This window comes from Carcharhinus amblyrhynchos, chromosome 5 (genome assembly GCF_965287045.1).
Source record: "Carcharhinus amblyrhynchos chromosome 5, sCarAmb.v2.hapA, whole genome shotgun sequence".
Taxonomy (NCBI): Eukaryota; Metazoa; Chordata; class Chondrichthyes; order Carcharhiniformes; family Carcharhinidae; genus Carcharhinus; species Carcharhinus amblyrhynchos.
Window position 1 is genome coordinate 15,072,365 of NC_137328.1, and position 16,819 is coordinate 15,089,183.

The 16,819-nt window shown below is 42.3% G+C and overlaps 1 protein-coding gene across 2 annotated transcripts; it reads left to right on the forward strand.

Annotated features, from left to right (window-relative positions):
• The first annotated feature begins 69 nt into the window (after positions 1-69).
• Positions 70-10,410, forward strand: LOC145343400 (programmed cell death 1 ligand 2-like). Of its 2 annotated transcripts, XM_080189621.1 has the most exons (7): positions 70-448; positions 4,036-4,104; positions 5,096-5,455; positions 6,347-6,625; positions 7,836-7,982; positions 9,362-9,476; positions 9,934-10,410. In XM_080189621.1, the coding sequence occupies exons 2-6, from the start codon at positions 4,050-4,052 to the stop codon at positions 9,412-9,414; spliced, it is 894 nt and encodes a 297-aa protein (XP_080045747.1). In that variant the 5' UTR covers positions 70-448; positions 4,036-4,049; the 3' UTR covers positions 9,415-9,476; positions 9,934-10,410. The 2 variants fall into 2 exon arrangements, with proteins under 2 accessions (XP_080045747.1, XP_080045748.1); XM_080189622.1 differs by lacking the exon at positions 9,362-9,476.
• Positions 10,411-16,819: the final 6,409 nt, after the last annotated feature.

Here is a 16,819-nt window from a genome sequence, read left to right on the forward strand (position 1 = left end):
CTCGCACTGCCGAGAAATCAGCCGCTTCCAGACAGCCTTCACATCATAAGGAAAGTGAAGGGTTGTAGCTGCAAGCAACGGGAGTGATCAGGATAGAAATCCCAACGAGAGACCCGTCGATATTTCCGGATTTCCACTTTGAATAAGCGTTAATCAACAACTTATTGGATAAGAGAAAGGAGCGGCGTTTATTTCCCGAATTGATCGATAACGGAGGGGAGAGAACATAGTTTTTCTGCTCCCTGCTGGCCGGTAGACTGACCGGGACTTTCAGTGCGACGTTACTGGAATTACCTTATACAAATTTCACGTGAGTGAAAGTGATGACATAAAGGGAAATTTGAAGTCGAGCCGTGTGAGTATATATATAGAGAGAGAGACTGTAAGCTGTTTGTCATTGCATATCATTGATACAACAGCTCACTTGCTGAATAACAAAGCGGAGAAGGTAAGACATGCAGCTTATTCTCAACCCGCTGCATGCCCTTGATACTGACTTGAGCAATGCTGCCTTTTCTTCACTTTCGGGTGGGAAATAGTTGGCTGGGACGCAGTTAAAGGGAGCAAAGCAAAGAGAATGGGATTCGTCTGAAGTGGTTGCTAGAACAAAAAAAACACGTTTGTGATTTTTAATGAAATGATCATTTGGATGGTCTCTGTGTTGCTGTGGCTATCCAGTTTGTAAACTGAATGTGTACTGGAGTTGATGTTGTTCGGTTTGCAGGAATTAATTATTGCTTGTTGCTACCACCGTATTGTTACATAACTTAGCACCACGGTGGCTGGGGACTTACTGCTACGTCCCATCCCAGCTACAAGGTGATGGAGAGTTTGATGCTATTGGTGATCACCATTAAGCGCGGGGGGGGGGGGGGCGGGGTGGTGGTGGGCATGATATGGAGATGCTGGAGTTGGACTGGGCTGGGCATAGTAAGAAGTCTCACAACACCAGGTTAAAGTCCAACAGGTTTATTTGTTAGCAAAATCCACTAGCTTTCAGACCACTGCTCCTTCGTCAGTTAAGTGGGAATTCTGTTCACAAACAGGGTATATAAAGACACAAACTCAAAGATTCACATTCCAACCATTATTTTGTAAATTGAGTTTGTGCATTTATATGCCCTGTTTGTGAACAGAACTCCCACTTGCCTGATGAAAGAGCAGCGCTCCAAAAGCTTGTGGACTTTGCTACCAAATAAACCTGTTGGACTTCATCCTGGTGTTGTGAGACTTCTTACTGTGTTTACCCCAGTCCAAAGCCGGCATTTCAACATCACCGCTCTCAGACAGGTTTGTTGTCCTGCTCCAATCTCTCAACTGACTCCCCCAATCATATTCTTGCTGACAAGTTTTCTGCACACAAGATTGTTACAGTGCAGAAGGAGACCATTTGGCCCAACATGTCTGCACCTGGCTCTCCAAATGAGCACCAGTTTCTAAAGTTGCTTGACGATACTTAATTGCATCGTTCTGTGTATTCCTACATGTTTGCTAGTTAAAGACATGCGTATTGACTTCACAGGCGTACTAATTTGTTAGTTTTGTTGTCAGATGCTTTTGTCTGACTGATTCTTCTGTCTGATAGTATTGCTGTTTGCTGAGAAACATGCATTGGTTTTGACAAACCTTAAACAGGGTTATTGTCCACTGTTGGTATTTTATTTAAAGAAATAATTTGCCTTTTTATTCTGTTTGTAGTAATATAACTGCCAAATTATATGTTATATTTTACTTAAGTCTAGAGTCATACCCCATTAGTTATTACATTGGTTTACACAACATAAGATTAACATTTCTTAATCCTCACCTTTACTTTCAATATAAAACTTTCAATATAAAATAATGGAGATCAGAGTACAAGAAAAGATTTTAATTCTTGCAGTCTAGGTGCTTGAATGCTTATAATTTGACACTTCTCATGTATGACCGCTAAACTTGATTAGATATTGCCATTTTTAATCTCGGAATGGCCCTACATTTAAACAGTCTTTTCATAGGCCAGTATCATAGAGTCCTACAGTGCAGAAGGAGGCCATTTGGCCCATCGAGATTGCACTGACACAATCCCACTCAGGCCCTATCCCTATAACCCCATGCATTTATCCTAGCTAGCCCCCTGACACTAAGGAGCAATATAGCATGGCCAATCCACCTAACCCACACATCTTTGAACTGTGGGAGGAAACCGAAACACCCAGAGAAAACCCACACAGAAACAGGGACAGTGACCCAAGCTGGGAATCAAACCCAGGTCCCTGGCATGGTAAGGTAGCAGTGCTAACCATTGTGCCACCGTGCCATAATAATGCCGAATGAATCTGAAGCACAGGTCTGTTTTTTCTGAAATGTTTAAGTAGAATCCTGCCATCCTTTACCACCTCAACAATAAACTTAAACATTTATTGTTTTAATTAATGGCTTATTTGTAGCTCCATTTCTTTGGATATGTGTAGCAGATTCCTTGTCAGGAAGCAGCATCTTTTGTAATCTGAGATACATGGTTGCATAAATTACACAGGATCACTGCACTAGAACTTAGGATATAGCATTCCATCAATCTGAATATTGCAGGTCACACCCCATTGTATATGTTGCTGAAATTACTGTGTTTTAGAAATTATATTGTCATAAATCAGAACAAGACTAGATGCCACTTGGCATAAGACAGGAGTTGATAATACACCTACTGCTATAAGTACAATTAAATGACCAGATCCTGACACTTAACATTAAATGGATTAGGATATCCTGCTATCTGATTTGATAAGTACCATCAAATCATATAGTTCAACTGATTTCAATGTTTAGATCTGAGACAGTGTTCCTGCTGGGTTAAATTATTAATGAACAGGAGCTGAAATTAAAAAGCTGGACAACTCATTTGAAGGCTGTTCCCTCTGGAGGGACTCAGAAGAGGCCCATCAAATCTGCACTGACTCTCTGATGGAATGTTTTACCCACGTCCTTTCCCCTTAACCTCACACATTTCCTTTAACTAACCTTTCCAACACAGGAGCAATTTAGCATGGCCAACCCTCCTAACCTGTACATCTTTGGATTTGCAGGATAAGATTATTGTTATCATTTTTTGGGGGCATTGAAGCACCAGGTGTTATACTTTTGAGGTGTCTTCCAGAATTTTACTGGGAACCAATGGATCTGGGGTCTTTTGATAAGGTTGTGTTTGTGTAGGATAATAATAGTACATAAAATAATAGACATTACATTGGAAAACTTAACAAACTTTACATGAGTTGTGGAATTGCATTATCACATCAGCTCAGTGTATGGGATGGAGAAGAGAACATTAATGGCAATTTTCTACATCTGGTAACATCTTTCAAATGTCCTTTTGTACGTGTTACGATTCCCATTAAACTCAAGCCAAAAAAAACGTCCACGTTTTAATTGAAAATTGTGTAAACTCAAACATGAAAAGGGGACCGTACAACTAGAATCTCATAGTTTTCAAATTAAAATTCCAGCCTGACCTAGTTTTTTTTTCTTGCTCAATGCTACTTACAAGTCTTACTGAGGCAATCAGTTCCTAGTTGAGCACATTTCCTTTGAGGTGCACTGGCTTCCGTGGAAGTTGTTCTCATTTACTCAAAACAATACATGGCATTGGCTCAAGATGGATAAGATAACAAATCTGCTCGCTTTTCTACTGCATTTACCAGTAAGCAACTGATCAGTGCAAAACATGGTAGTGTTGTGATTTAAACACAGTTTACTCAACAGAATCTTTCAACGGGCATGTGTAAGATTTTAGTCCAGTGACCACAGATTAGTCAAAAATAAGTGATTCTAAAGGATTTGATTAATTGTACAATTAAGTGGAGTCAACAGCAGCACAGTGGCACAATGGTGTCTTTCTATGTGGAACTATAACCTACTCCCTGTGTCTGTGTGCATTTCTAACAGATTTCTTCCCACAGACTGAAGATGCGCAGATTAGGTAGATTAGCTATGGTGAATACATGGGGATAGGGAGGGAAAAATAATTTAACTGAAAAGTGCATGTTTATGTTTCAGATAACATCAGAAAAATGAAGATCGTATCATTAGTGGTTATACTGGGAGTTCACCTACCCTCGGTGACAGGTATGATATCAAGATGATAATTTTACTATATCAGCAATAAATCAGCGCAAAACATAAATGCATGTTGTGGCCATTAATGAAGCATTAGAACTTGCTAAAGTGCTTTGTTGTCAAATCTCCAGTAGATAGCTGATTCAAATTTCCCGCTGGCTGGGATTGAATCCTTTCATATAGGCCTCAGTAACCAACATAGAGCAGATGTCCCAGCCCTGAGAGAATGTAATGCTGACTCCTGAGCCAAACAGATTATAAAGCTCTAGGTTTGATCTGCACTGAGTGCAGAATTTGCCGATTTTTAGACAATGTATGGGCACACAATTGACTACAATTGTATCTACAGCACTCTTGAGTTAGTGAAGGGCAAATTGGGCAGTGCTCCATCTCCTGATGATTTGTCGAGTGATCCTTGCTAGATATGCATAGATCAGATGGGAATAGAACTCCTACACAAACCACAGCCACGGAGGCTACTGACAATCAACTGTCTAAGATGAGGAAAAACCAACAAAGGAAAGTAAAAATGTCTAGTGTGCTTGTTTGTGACTCCCTCCCCCATGCTTAGTTATCACATTGGACATGGAGAGAAATTTCAATCTAGGGAAACAATTGTTCGAAGAGATGTTGCAATTTAGAAGAAATGTGGGGTTATAGGGATAGGGCAGGAGGTGAGCCAGGGGAAGATGCTCTGTCCAAGAGTCTGTGCACACTTGATGGGCTGAGGTGGCCTCCGTCTGCACTGTAGGAAATCTATGATTCCAGTCACTATTCCCAGGCCAAATATGAGTCATTAGTTTAACAGGGTGAATTTCTGTGGGTTTTCTCCTGATCATCCACCACAGAAACATTGGAAAACATTGTGCATCCAGTGTTAATGATGTTTTCCAGGATTTGACTGGTGTTATGATAACAGTCAAGAGAATGACCACAGAAATTCAGCCCTAATTATCTGTTTCTGAAAATCAGTGAGTAACACCATGTTCTGTCATTTCAGCTATCTTTATGGTCACTACTCCCAGATCATCCTACAGTGCATCCTATGGGAATAATATTACCATGGAATGTAGATTTCCAGTTGAATCCAACTTCAACTCAAAGCAGATAAAAGTGTACTGGCATCACATGCTGAACGATGGAAGTTCCCAGTTAGTCTACAAGCTGTTTAACGGGGAACCAATTCTTCAGGATTTGTCTCAGGAATACAGTGAACGAGTTTTCATGTTGCTCGATGAACTCCACAGTGGACGTGCGGTGTTGGAGATCAACCAAGTCCGAGTCTCTGATGCAGGGACCTACCGCTGTGTTATCGATCTCAATGGAGTGGATTATAAAGAGACTGCACTGGAAGTCACAGGTGGGCCATGTCTTCTTAGCCAGCAGCTAATTGATTCATTCAAATTAGATGTACGTTGTTCTCGAGTATAGCAAGATGTGATGTTGCATCTATAAGTTCCCACACCACGAAACATGGAGGCACAGGACGGAGACAGAACTTCCACAGAGGATAGGATGAACATCCACCACCTTGTACAATATGTGTCCTAGCATTCAGTTGTGGAAGTTCAAGTATAGTTTCCAATCCAGGGTGAATTAATGGATAATAGGCAAAAGCCTAAAGTGAAAAAATAAGAAAATAGTGATAGTGAAGCAAGTTCTGCACTGTTTAAATAAAAATCCTATAAACATAAAGCATCACAGCTTGGTGTGACTACTGCTCTGACCAAGGTTGGAAGAAATTATAAAGGGTTGTGAACAAAGCCCAATACATCAGCAAACCAGCCTCACATCCATTGACTCTGTTTGCACTTCCGGCTGCCTTGGCAAAGCAGCCAGCATAATCAAGGACCCCACTCACCTTGGACATTCTCTCTGCCATCAAGAAAAAGATGCATAAGTCTGAGATCACATACGAACCAACCTAAGAATCACTTCTTCCTTGCTGCCACTAGACCTTTCAATGGACTTACCTTTTATTATGTTGATCTCTCTCTGCACCCTAGCTATGACTGTAGCACTATATTCTTCAGCCTTTCCTTTCCTTCTCCCCTATGTACTCTGTGAACAGTGTGCATTGTCTGTATAATGCACAAGAAACAACACTTTTCACTGTATCCCAATACATTTGATAGTAAATCAAAAGCTACACAGTTAAATCTCACTGCAAAAGGTAAACAACAACTGCAGAACTTCAAAGGGCTTAGAAACACAGCCAGGTTAAATCACACTCTGACTTTGTATTTTGCAGCTTCCTATGGTGAAATAGAGACCATTAAAACAAAGGAAATGAAGGAGACAGAGTTTGTCTGCCAGTCTGTGGGGTATCCTTTAGCTGAGGTGGTTTGGTATTACGCAAATGGATCTGACATCAACGAAACAGCAAATACCACCCACTTCACTGGCACCGATGGATTGTACAACATCCGAAGCGTACTTAGAATAAAGGAAGAGACAAACGATGCTTATTTGTGTATGTTCTGGATTAAAGAACTTAACATGAATACGTCAGCTATTTTACAAAATGAAGGTAAGTCAATTTTGGTCGAAAACTGTTTGTCTGCGTAAGGACAATAGGCAGTAGCGTACTTCTTCCCATTACTTTACCTCTTGTTAAAAGAAACTGACTGCCCTTTGGAAAATCTTCAACTCAGTTGTTTGGCTACAAGTTATTTTGATCTACGTTGACTACAGCACTGCAGCTTTTGCTGGGTGGTCTGTAAGAATAATTGCCTCTTTACTAAGGCACGAGACTTGCATCCGCAATGGTGAAAAGGTTAACCTGTTGCAAACAATTCTGATCACAACATTGCCATTGCCATGAGGATGTGGCAGTGTGGTGCAAGCTCAGTGGTGCACTCAACAATACTTTGCTCTGACAAAGAGTCATCCAGACTTGAAATAGTCACTCTGTTCACTCTCCACGCATATTGAGATTTTCAGTTCTTGTTTCAGATTCCAGCGAGCGTAGTAATTTTGCTTTCATCTCAATAGTATGTTTTGTAATTTGTCAAATCAAGACCATAATGCTGGTTGGGAACCTTCATCTCCCAGCTGATGAGTTTTGGATCTCAGAAGGCTTGTCAGAAAGGTAGATGTTGAGAGTGAAGCAGCAAATAAAAGAAACAGTTATGTAAACATTAGTCACATTGCTTTAAGTAGATATTTTAGAATAACAACAGTTTGCAAGCGTAAGTGGGGTGGCAGGGTGGCACAGTGATTAGCACTGCTGCTTCACAGCTCAGGGACCTGAGTTTGATTCCTGACTTGGGTCACTGTGTTGAGTTTGCACATTCTCCCCATGTCTGTGTGGGTTTCCTTCAGGTGCTCCAGTTTCCTCCCACAGTCCAAAGATGTGCAAGTTAGGGGGATTGGCCATGCTAAGTTGCCTCTGAGTCCCGGGGTGCATAGGTTAACGGGGTAAACATGTGGGGTTACAGGGATAGGGCCTGGGTGGGATTGTTGTCAGTTCAGACTCAATGTGCTAAATGGTCTCCTTCTGCACTGTCGGGTTTCACTATAGCACTTACAATGTAGCAAAATATCCTGAAGCAGTTGATACGACCATACGCTATTTCTTGGAATATCGATAAGACTAAAGCACACAGTTTTAGTTGTGTATCTGTGTGGATGTCCCTGTTTGTTTCTGCTCATTACAGCTATCCACAGTAATATATCATGTTGAGTTGTAAACTAGCCTGATATGTACACATTTTGATTGCTACTGCCTCACTTTTTAGAAACGGAAGAGACGGATAAAAAAATTGACGTGTTGCTATCAACAAAGAGAAGTTACCTTATTGTAGCCATCGCTGTTCCTGTGACAGTTCTACTTGGAGTCATTATAATCATGTCCTTCATGCTCAAGTCAAGGCAGAATCATCGAGGTAAGACACTGCTGTACATGACGGATGCATCGCTTTCTGAAATGCAAGGGATTAGTCTTGGAGTTGAGGGTTATAAATAGTGGATCGTGGTGGCACAGTGGATAGCACTGCTGCCTCACAGTGCCAGGGACCCGGATTCAATTGTTGGCTTGGGTCACTGTCTGTGGAGTTTGCATATTCTCCCTATGCCTGCGTGGGTTTCCTCCAGGTGCTCCAATTTCCTCCCACAGTCCAAATATATGTAGGTTAGGTGGATTGGCCATTCTAAATTGTCTCTTAGTGTCAGGGGGATTAGCAGGGTGATCGTATGGGGTTATGGGAATAGGGCCTGGGTGGGATTGTTGTCAGTGCAGACGCAATGGGCGGAATGACCTTTTGCACTGTATGGTTCTATGATTAAACCATTAACCTGTCTTTTTGAACTTTTATTTATGTGCCAATATTGTCAATCTCTTAGTTATTTAAATATTTGCATCCAGGTTCTCTTTTTGTCCCTCAACCAAACAGCAAGGGGTGGGGAAAATATGATCAAAAATATATATGTCTCACCTCAGTGCTGTTCAGTGAAATTTTTTACTCCCGTTTGGGAAGCAAATCCCTTTGAGAAACTTCCATTTGTAGGGAAAAAAATGTTAAGTCAGCAAACCTGTGAAATTAAATTTTGTGTAGCTGAACAGAAAACACAAACCCTTCCAGTAAGATAAAATGTTTCTATCCTAATTTTTGCATCTGTATAGGAAAGTGTGCATTTTTTTAAAAAAAATGTTATTTCCTAAACACAGATCCCAGATCACCGAACTCAGGCGAGGCCAGCCTCAGCCAAGGCAGAGCTTGGATAATTTTCCTTGCCCTCAGTGCCTGGTGTGAAAACAAGATTGGGGAACCAGTCAGGATTCCTGCTCCTGATTGCTTTCTTCAGGAAAGTAGAGGTGTGGGAATATTGAGGAAGGACACTGCTTTTCTGCAATGCCTTGGGCAGTTAAATAGCCTGTTGAAATTTTGTCAGTGCACTCAAGCATGAGAAGTCGCTGCTGGAGCTGGCACCAGAAGTAGCCGATCCCACCAGGAATCTGCATAACAAGGAGAACGAAAGAAACTTTTCAACTCCCCTTGACTATTTGTTAGTTCCTGTGGTTCAGGCATTGTGGTGGCAAAATTCAACCTCAATGGTGGTGGCAGCCCAGCTGGCTCATGTACATCCATTATTGACTTCTCAGTAGAAAGGAACATTGGGCAAAGACTATAGGAAGCGGCCAATTATTCTGTGTCTCTTGTGAACGTTGGATTTTACCCCGGCACTCCTCCTGCCAATCACTCCCCCCCCCATGTGAATGAGGTCCATTTCATGGCTTTACAATGTGTTGTTTCTGCCCTTGCAGTTGTCATGGATCCCATGATTGCATCTGCAGAGACGGCATGTGAACTTCCTTAAACATTCTGGGACTAAAATAGGCAGAAAAAGTTTTAGAATGGCAGCTTTGTTGAAGCAAAAAGGTAGGTGGGCTATTATTCTACTCTAAGGCCTGAGTAACCTAGTAGAAAAATGACAGCCAAATGGCTTTCCCATCTCTCAATTGACACTGAAAAAAAGCTCTCTTGGAAGTAGAGCAGAGGGATTTGCATGTGCACTGACTGAACTCACTGTATTACCATTTTTAATATTCCAGTTACATTTCTAACATAAGTAACTGCAACATTATTAAGGACTAATAAAAGGCAGACTAGAAATGTCCTGTAACTTAATGCAAGAAATAAGGTGAGCCACTGAGAGAATAAGAGAGCTCATCTTGATTATTTGGATTCCCAGGATATAAAAATGAGGAACATAATTTTAATATTACTGTAAAATGTTGCTCAAGTTTACACATCCCTTGCCTGATTGTGCAGGTTGTAGGCAAATGTGGGTTGAATAGCTGTTCTTACCGTGTGCATGTTTTCCTCTTGTAATCAGACAAGAAAAAAGCATCTGAAACCAGCCTACTGATATGAAACCTGCACTCAGAATCAGAAAGAATACTTTCAACCCTCAAACCTGAAATCTGAGAACTGTGTGCTCTTCTACAAGACTAGCTGACTGCACATCGCTGCACAAAAGTTTTGTGAACGAACAATGAATGAGACTTTAAAGATGAAGCAACAGGCACTTAATTATCCAGCATTTTGTTCATCAAGCACATTGTCCCAACAAGACATGGGTGAAAGTACTCCGAGTCTAGCGCATGCCGGCTGAATTGGCTCACTGAAATCCGTCCTCTGGAATCGAATCCAGATTCTCAGTTTTACGATAAAGTGGAGTGATTCCCAGCAGCTGTCCACTGCTCCTTCCTGAAAACCACAGCTTTGCCTGCCAGTAAATGACAAAGAGAAACTGCTGCAACATGCCCGCATTCACCTTTTGCATTCTGGACATAAGACTGTTTCACAAAAGTGGCGGGGGGGGAGTGGGGGGAGTGGGGGGGGGAGGGGGTGGATGCGGGGAGGTGGTGTGAGAAATCCCCATTGGAAAAATATCACTGAAATAAGCAGCCAAAGATTACTCAAACTAGTCAGCTGGGAAAGTTTTAATGGGCTTTTATGGAAGGGGAATTTCTTGTTCAGCCCTGGTTGAAGCCATCGTTGTAGCAGTGGATTTGTTCTGTGTGTGATCCACTTCATAACTGAAGGAATATCTCTGCTACATGACAGTACTCATGTCATTTGAAACTGATAGGTTATTCAGTATTGATTTTTTTTTAAACATTGCACATTGTTGAACCACATTAGGGAGAAGAAGTGGAGCAGAAGAAACCTTGCTCTAAATTTTTGGATTTGGTGTTCCCACCTTCTAAACCTCTGAAGCTGGAATTTAGCTCTCAATGTGATTCTTGTATCTACCTCCACATTTTGTCTTTTTTTTTTGCTTCTCTTTTTCTCCCTTCCAAGGTTTTGTGTGACCGTTTCCGGCCATAAAGCCTCCAGCACTCGGATCTCAATCAGGGCCACAGGGAAACTCTTTGTTAGTTTATTTATTCGTGTGACAAGTCGGCTTACATTAATACTGCAATGAAATTACTGTGAAAATCCCCTAGCGGCCACAGTCTGTTCGGGAACACTGAGGGACAATTTAGCATAGCCAGTGCACCTAACCAGCACGTCGTTCGGACCTGTGGGAGAAAACTGGAGCAGCCAGAGGAGATGCACAGACGCGGGAGAGAATGTGCAGATTCCACACATACAGTGGCCCAAGTCGGAAATTGAACTTGCTCCCCAATGCTGTGGGGCAGCAGTGTGCCACCATGCTGCCCCCTCACTGGTGCCAAATGCCACACATTTTTGGGGATTCTTTTTGACCTCTTTAATGAATATCACAAATATGTACCCCCATTCAATTGCAAAGCTGAAAGATCGGAAATACTGCTCTTTCAACAGCTACCACTGTACAGAATGTGGACGTTTATCTGCTTATAAACCAAAATAAAAATTCAATGGAGACACCTTGAGATGCGAAACAGGATGTGTGCAGTGCAAGATGAAGGATGTGTTATCCAAAATTAGAGTGGAAGTTCGGAAGCACTCACTCAACTCAGGGAGAAACTTCAGCAGAAGTCACAAGGCAATGGTTTAAAACAAGGGACTGCCCTGAAGTTATTGTTTGAATTTCAACAATGATGATGTTCAGAACAGTGAGCTAAACTTTGGCATTCTGGTAGAAGTATGTTTAGTAAGAGTAGCAAAGAAAAGTGGCCCATTAACATGCACTGAAATATCTATATAGATATTGTTTGACAGTATAAATTGTAAAGTCATAGGTAGGCACATTTTTTTGCCAAACTATTTATTTTAGAATCAGATAGTTACCGTTATGCCTAAAATGAGTTTGGAGTGTTTTTATTTCTTATCTCAGCTACCTGATACAGATGGATTAAGCTTCTTTCAGTGTTCTTGTGTGATTTAATAATTGTTTACAATAAAACGATGCAGTTTAGTTTGAATTTTCTGCTTCGATAAACATTTAAGCTAAATAATTTGCAACTGTGAAATGTGAACTTTTTATTTGATTTATTGTATTTATGTACCTGTTTTGTATGATTGTGTAACTATCTTTTTAAGAGAAAAACTAAAAAAGCTTGTTTTGGAAACTTCCATTTCTTGTGCATTTAATTTACCTAGAGATGAGGTGTCAACCTGGTGAAGCTAAAGTACAGGACTGCAAAGGTAGTTGGCTCTGGCAATAGCCCAGCAGTAGTACTGAAGATGTGTGCTCCAGAAATTGCTGCGCATCTAGCCAATATATTCCCATACAGCAAAAACACTGGCATCTGCACAGCAATGTGGAAAATTGCCCAGGTATGTCCTGTACACAAAGCAGGACAAATCCAACTCAGCCAATTACTGTCCCATCCGTCTCCTCTCGATCATCAGTAAAGTGATGAATGAGGTCCGCAACAATGCTACCAAGTGACAATAACTTAGCAATAATCTGCTCACTGGTGATCAGATTGGGTTCTGCCTAGGCCACTCAATTCCTGACTTCATTACAACCTTGGTTCAAACACAGAGCTGAACACTTAAAATGAGGTGAGAATAGTCGCCCTTGACAGCAAGGCTGCATTTGAGCGAATGAGCATAGAGGAGATGTCAGGGTTAAGTTTTTCACTCAGAAAGTGATGGGTGCGTAGAATGGGTTGCCAGCAACGGTGGTGGAGGCAGGTTCCATAGGGTCTTTCAAGAGACTTTTAGATAAGTACATGGATCTTAGTAAGATAGAGGGTTATAGGTAAGCCTAGTAATCTCTAAGGTAGGGATATGTTCGGCACAACTTTGTGAGCCGAAGGATCTGTATTGTGCTGTAGTTTTCAATGTTTCTATGAGCATCAATGGGAATCAGGGGGAAAGCTCTCTGCTAGTTGGAATCATATCTAGCACAAAGGAAGATGGTTGTGTTTCTTGGAGGTCAGTCGTCTCAGTCCCAGAACATGACTGGAGGAGTTCTTCAGGGTAGTGTCCTCAGCCCAAACAACTAACTACTTCATCAATGAGAAGGCAATGGCCTAGTGGTACTCAACTATTAATACAGAAAGTCAGTTAGTGTTCTGGGGACCTGGGTTCAAATCCTGCCACAGCAGTTGTGGAATTTAAATTGAATTTTAAAAATTCTGGAATTAAAAATCTACTGATGACCATGAAACCATTGTCGGAAAAATGGTTCACTGATGTCCTTTAGGGAAGGAAACCCGCCGTCCTTCCCCAGTCTGGTCTACTTGTGACTCCAGAGCCACAGCAACGTGGTTGACTCTTAACTGCCCTCTGGTAACCAGAGATGGACAATAAATGCTGGTCAACCAGCATTGTCCATGTCCCATGAATGAATACAAAAAATTACCTTCCATCAGAAGTAGGGATGTTTGCTGACGATTGCACAATGTTCAGTATCATTTGCGACTCCTCCAATTTGAAGCAGTCCATGTCCAGATGCAACAAGACCTGGGCAATAGCTTGAGCTGACCAGTGGCAAATAACATTCAGGCCACACAAATGCCAGGCAATGACCATCTCCAACTAGAGAGAATCTAACCATCATGCCTACTCAGTTAATGGCATTGCCATCCCTGAATTCCCAACTATCAACATCCTGGGGGTTACCATTGACCTGAAACTGAACTGGAATAGCCAAATAAATTCCTCATCATTTACTCTGTCATTAGTATGTGGGGGTGGGAAAGACATGGCGCTAATATTCTCTCATTGCACAGGGAGGAAGCGTTGAGTTTGTGTAGGGGTTTGCAGAGCATGGCTCCATGACATGACATCGTGGAGGATCCTTATGGAGAAGAAAGTGATTTTTATTACAAGAATGATATTACAATGGTGACCTAGGTTCACCTGTGCCTGTGATTTCTTCAGCTTCTTCACCTTCCCACCAAGTCTAGGTGTCTCCCCCGGATCCACAGCTGAAGTTGAGGTGGCCTGCTGACTTCCACACTCTGTTTCCTAACATGGCCTTGGTGGGTGTCCCTGGGGGGACCTGGAAGTTGAGGGTTCAGAGCTACATCCAGGCTAAATGGGTATTAAAATGCTGTCCTCCTTAGTGCATGGGACTGGAGGTGTGTCGCTCAAAGGGAGGTGGGTGTCAGATGGGCCGAACGCCCTTAAGTTCTCCTGCACAACACTCCTGCTGATCCTCTTCCCTTTGGGTGCTTGGGAGCCTGTGGGCTCCTCCATTGGATGGAGGGGCAGCCGGAGTGAGGTCCAGAAGCCCTATTATCCTCTGACACACACACTCGTGGATTCTGCTAGAGCCTGCACCACGCAGTTAAAGCCCTGCACCATAACTCTTTTTGGTGTCAACATCTTTTACAAAATTACATTTGGACTAGGTTAGGGTTTTGGTGTGTTCTTGGATTTCCAATGGGTTGGCCATCTCCAAGAATCGAACAAAAAATTGGTGTGCATCTTATCTTCTTCATAATACCAAGAGTAAGTTCAGTACATATTAGTTTTACATAATGCCAATATGAAACAATAGTATTGATATAAATTTCAAATAAAAGATGAAAACGTTTTGATTTTGCAATTTGCAGAGGGTGAGTGAATTTTTTAATTTAGGTAGATCCAAGACCCAAACTCCAGCGTTCAGAGAATCATAGAATCTCTACAGTCCAGAAGGAGGCCATTTGGCCCATTGATCCTGCACAGATTACAATCCCACCCAGATCCTATCACCATAATGCCACATATTTATCCTGCTCACCCCCTGACACTAATGGGCAATTTAGCATGGCCAATCAACTTAACCTGCACATCTTTGGAGCGTGGGAGGAAACCAGAGCATCTGGAGGAAACCAACACAGACACGGGGAGAATGTGCAAACTCCCCATGCAGTCACCCACAGATAGAATTCACTTTGGGTCCCTGGTGCCATAAGGTAACAGTGCTAACCACTGTGCCCCCATGCTGCCCATTTACTTTTTAATGATCTTATCGATCTATTGGTATTTTAGGTGGCTTGTTTATCTGCAGCGCCAGGATCCTCTGCACCTTGAATAGGACCATTCTGAAATTGTTTTGCAATTCAATATTTACAAAGAACAATGAACAAAAACAGCCCGGGAAACAGGCCCTTTGGCCCAACGAGCCCGCACCGCCATTTTAACACTACCAGTAACCCCTTCCATCCATGACCCTTATCTATTGTTTTATGGCATTCCACATTGAGGGAAACTAATTTAGGGACAATTTATTATTGCCAATCAGCCTAATAGCACATCTTTGGGGTGTGGGAGGGAACCGGAGCACCCGGAGAAAACCCACGCAAGCACGGGGAGAATGCGCAAACTCCCACAGACACTGGCCCAAATCCAAGTGTCTGCACAGCAAACAGTGATAGTCACTGAGCTGTCGTCTTGCCCAGAATCTGGTCCAGTTTAAGCACACACTAACGACATGAAGCACTAGGCCAATCTCGAACAACCTAGAGCAACCCAAGTACGACCCATCGCGTGTATGTCCCTCGTTGGACAACAAGGCGGACCGACTTAAAACCTGCGAATGAAAAGAGAAAAAACATTATTATCATACCATTTCCATTTACCTTACCAAGGACGCCCCAATGCTAATGAACCTTATTTAAAACAATCTCCTATATCCACCCATCTCCAACCCACTCATGTGCCTGTCTAAGTTACTCTTAAACAACTCTAGCGTGTTTGCCTCCACCACCTTACTTGGCAGAGCATTCCATACCCCCACTACCCTCTGTGTGAAAAACTTCTAATATCTGTGTTATACCTCTCCCCCCTCACCTTAAGCCGATGGCCCCTCGTACTGTGTGTCTCTATCATAGGAAATAGCTTACCTCAGTTTACTCTATCTATACCCTTCATAATCTTATATACCTCTATTAGATCCCCCCTCAGTCACCGACTTTCAAGGGAAAAGAGCCCCAATTTGTTCAATCTTTCCTCATAACCCAGTCCTTCCATACCAGGCAACATCCTGGCAAACTTTCTCTGCACTCTCTCCAGAGTCTCCACATCCTTCCGGTAGTAACGTGACCAGAACTGGACGCAGTACTCTAAATGCGGCCTAACCAACGTTCTGTACAACTACAACATTAGACTCCAGCTCTTATACTCTATATCCCTTTCTATAAAGGGTAACATACCATAGGCTTTCTTCACAACCTTCTCCACTTGTACTGCCACCTTCAAAGACTTGTGCACTTGCATCCCCAGGTCTCGCTGTGATTCTATACTCCTTATGGGCTTACCTTTTATCATATAACTCCCCCCCACATTATTCCGGCCAAAATGCATCACCTCACATTTATCCAGATTAAACTCCATTTGCCATGTATCTGCCCAATATACCAGCCTATCTATATCCCGTTGTATTGCCAGACACTGCTCCTCACTGCCTGCCAATCCAGCCATCTTGGTGTCATCAGCAAATTTGCTGATCACACCACTTACTCCCTCTTCCAAGTCATTTATATACAATATAAAGAGGAGAGGTCCCAGTACTGAGCCCTGCGGTGCACCATGAATGACAGACCTCCAGCTAGAAAAGGACCCCTCCACTACTGCTCTCTGTCTCCTCTTTGCAAGCCAGTTCTCAACCCATGGGATACCTGGCCACGTATCCCATGAGCCTTAATCTTTTCTACCAACCTACCATGAGGGACTTTGTCAAACACCTTACTGAAATCCATATAGACGACATCAACGACTCGTCCTTCGTCAACCATTTTTGTCACCTCCTCAAAAAATTCTACCAGATTCGTAAGGCAAGACTTCCCCTTTACAAAGCCATGTTGCGTACCCTTAATCAGATCGCAACACTGTAAGTGCTCATACAT

Coding starts and splice junctions, on each gene's coding strand:
- LOC145343400 (XM_080189621.1), top strand. CDS start 4,050: ATGAAGATCGTATCATTAGTGGTTATACTGGGAGTTCACCTACCCTCG. Junction 4,105..5,095: donor TCACCTACCCTCGGTGACAG/GTATGATATCAA, acceptor CTGTCATTTCAG/CTATCTTTATGGTCACTACT. Junction 6,626..7,835: donor AGCTATTTTACAAAATGAAG/GTAAGTCAATTT, acceptor CTCACTTTTTAG/AAACGGAAGAGACGGATAAA.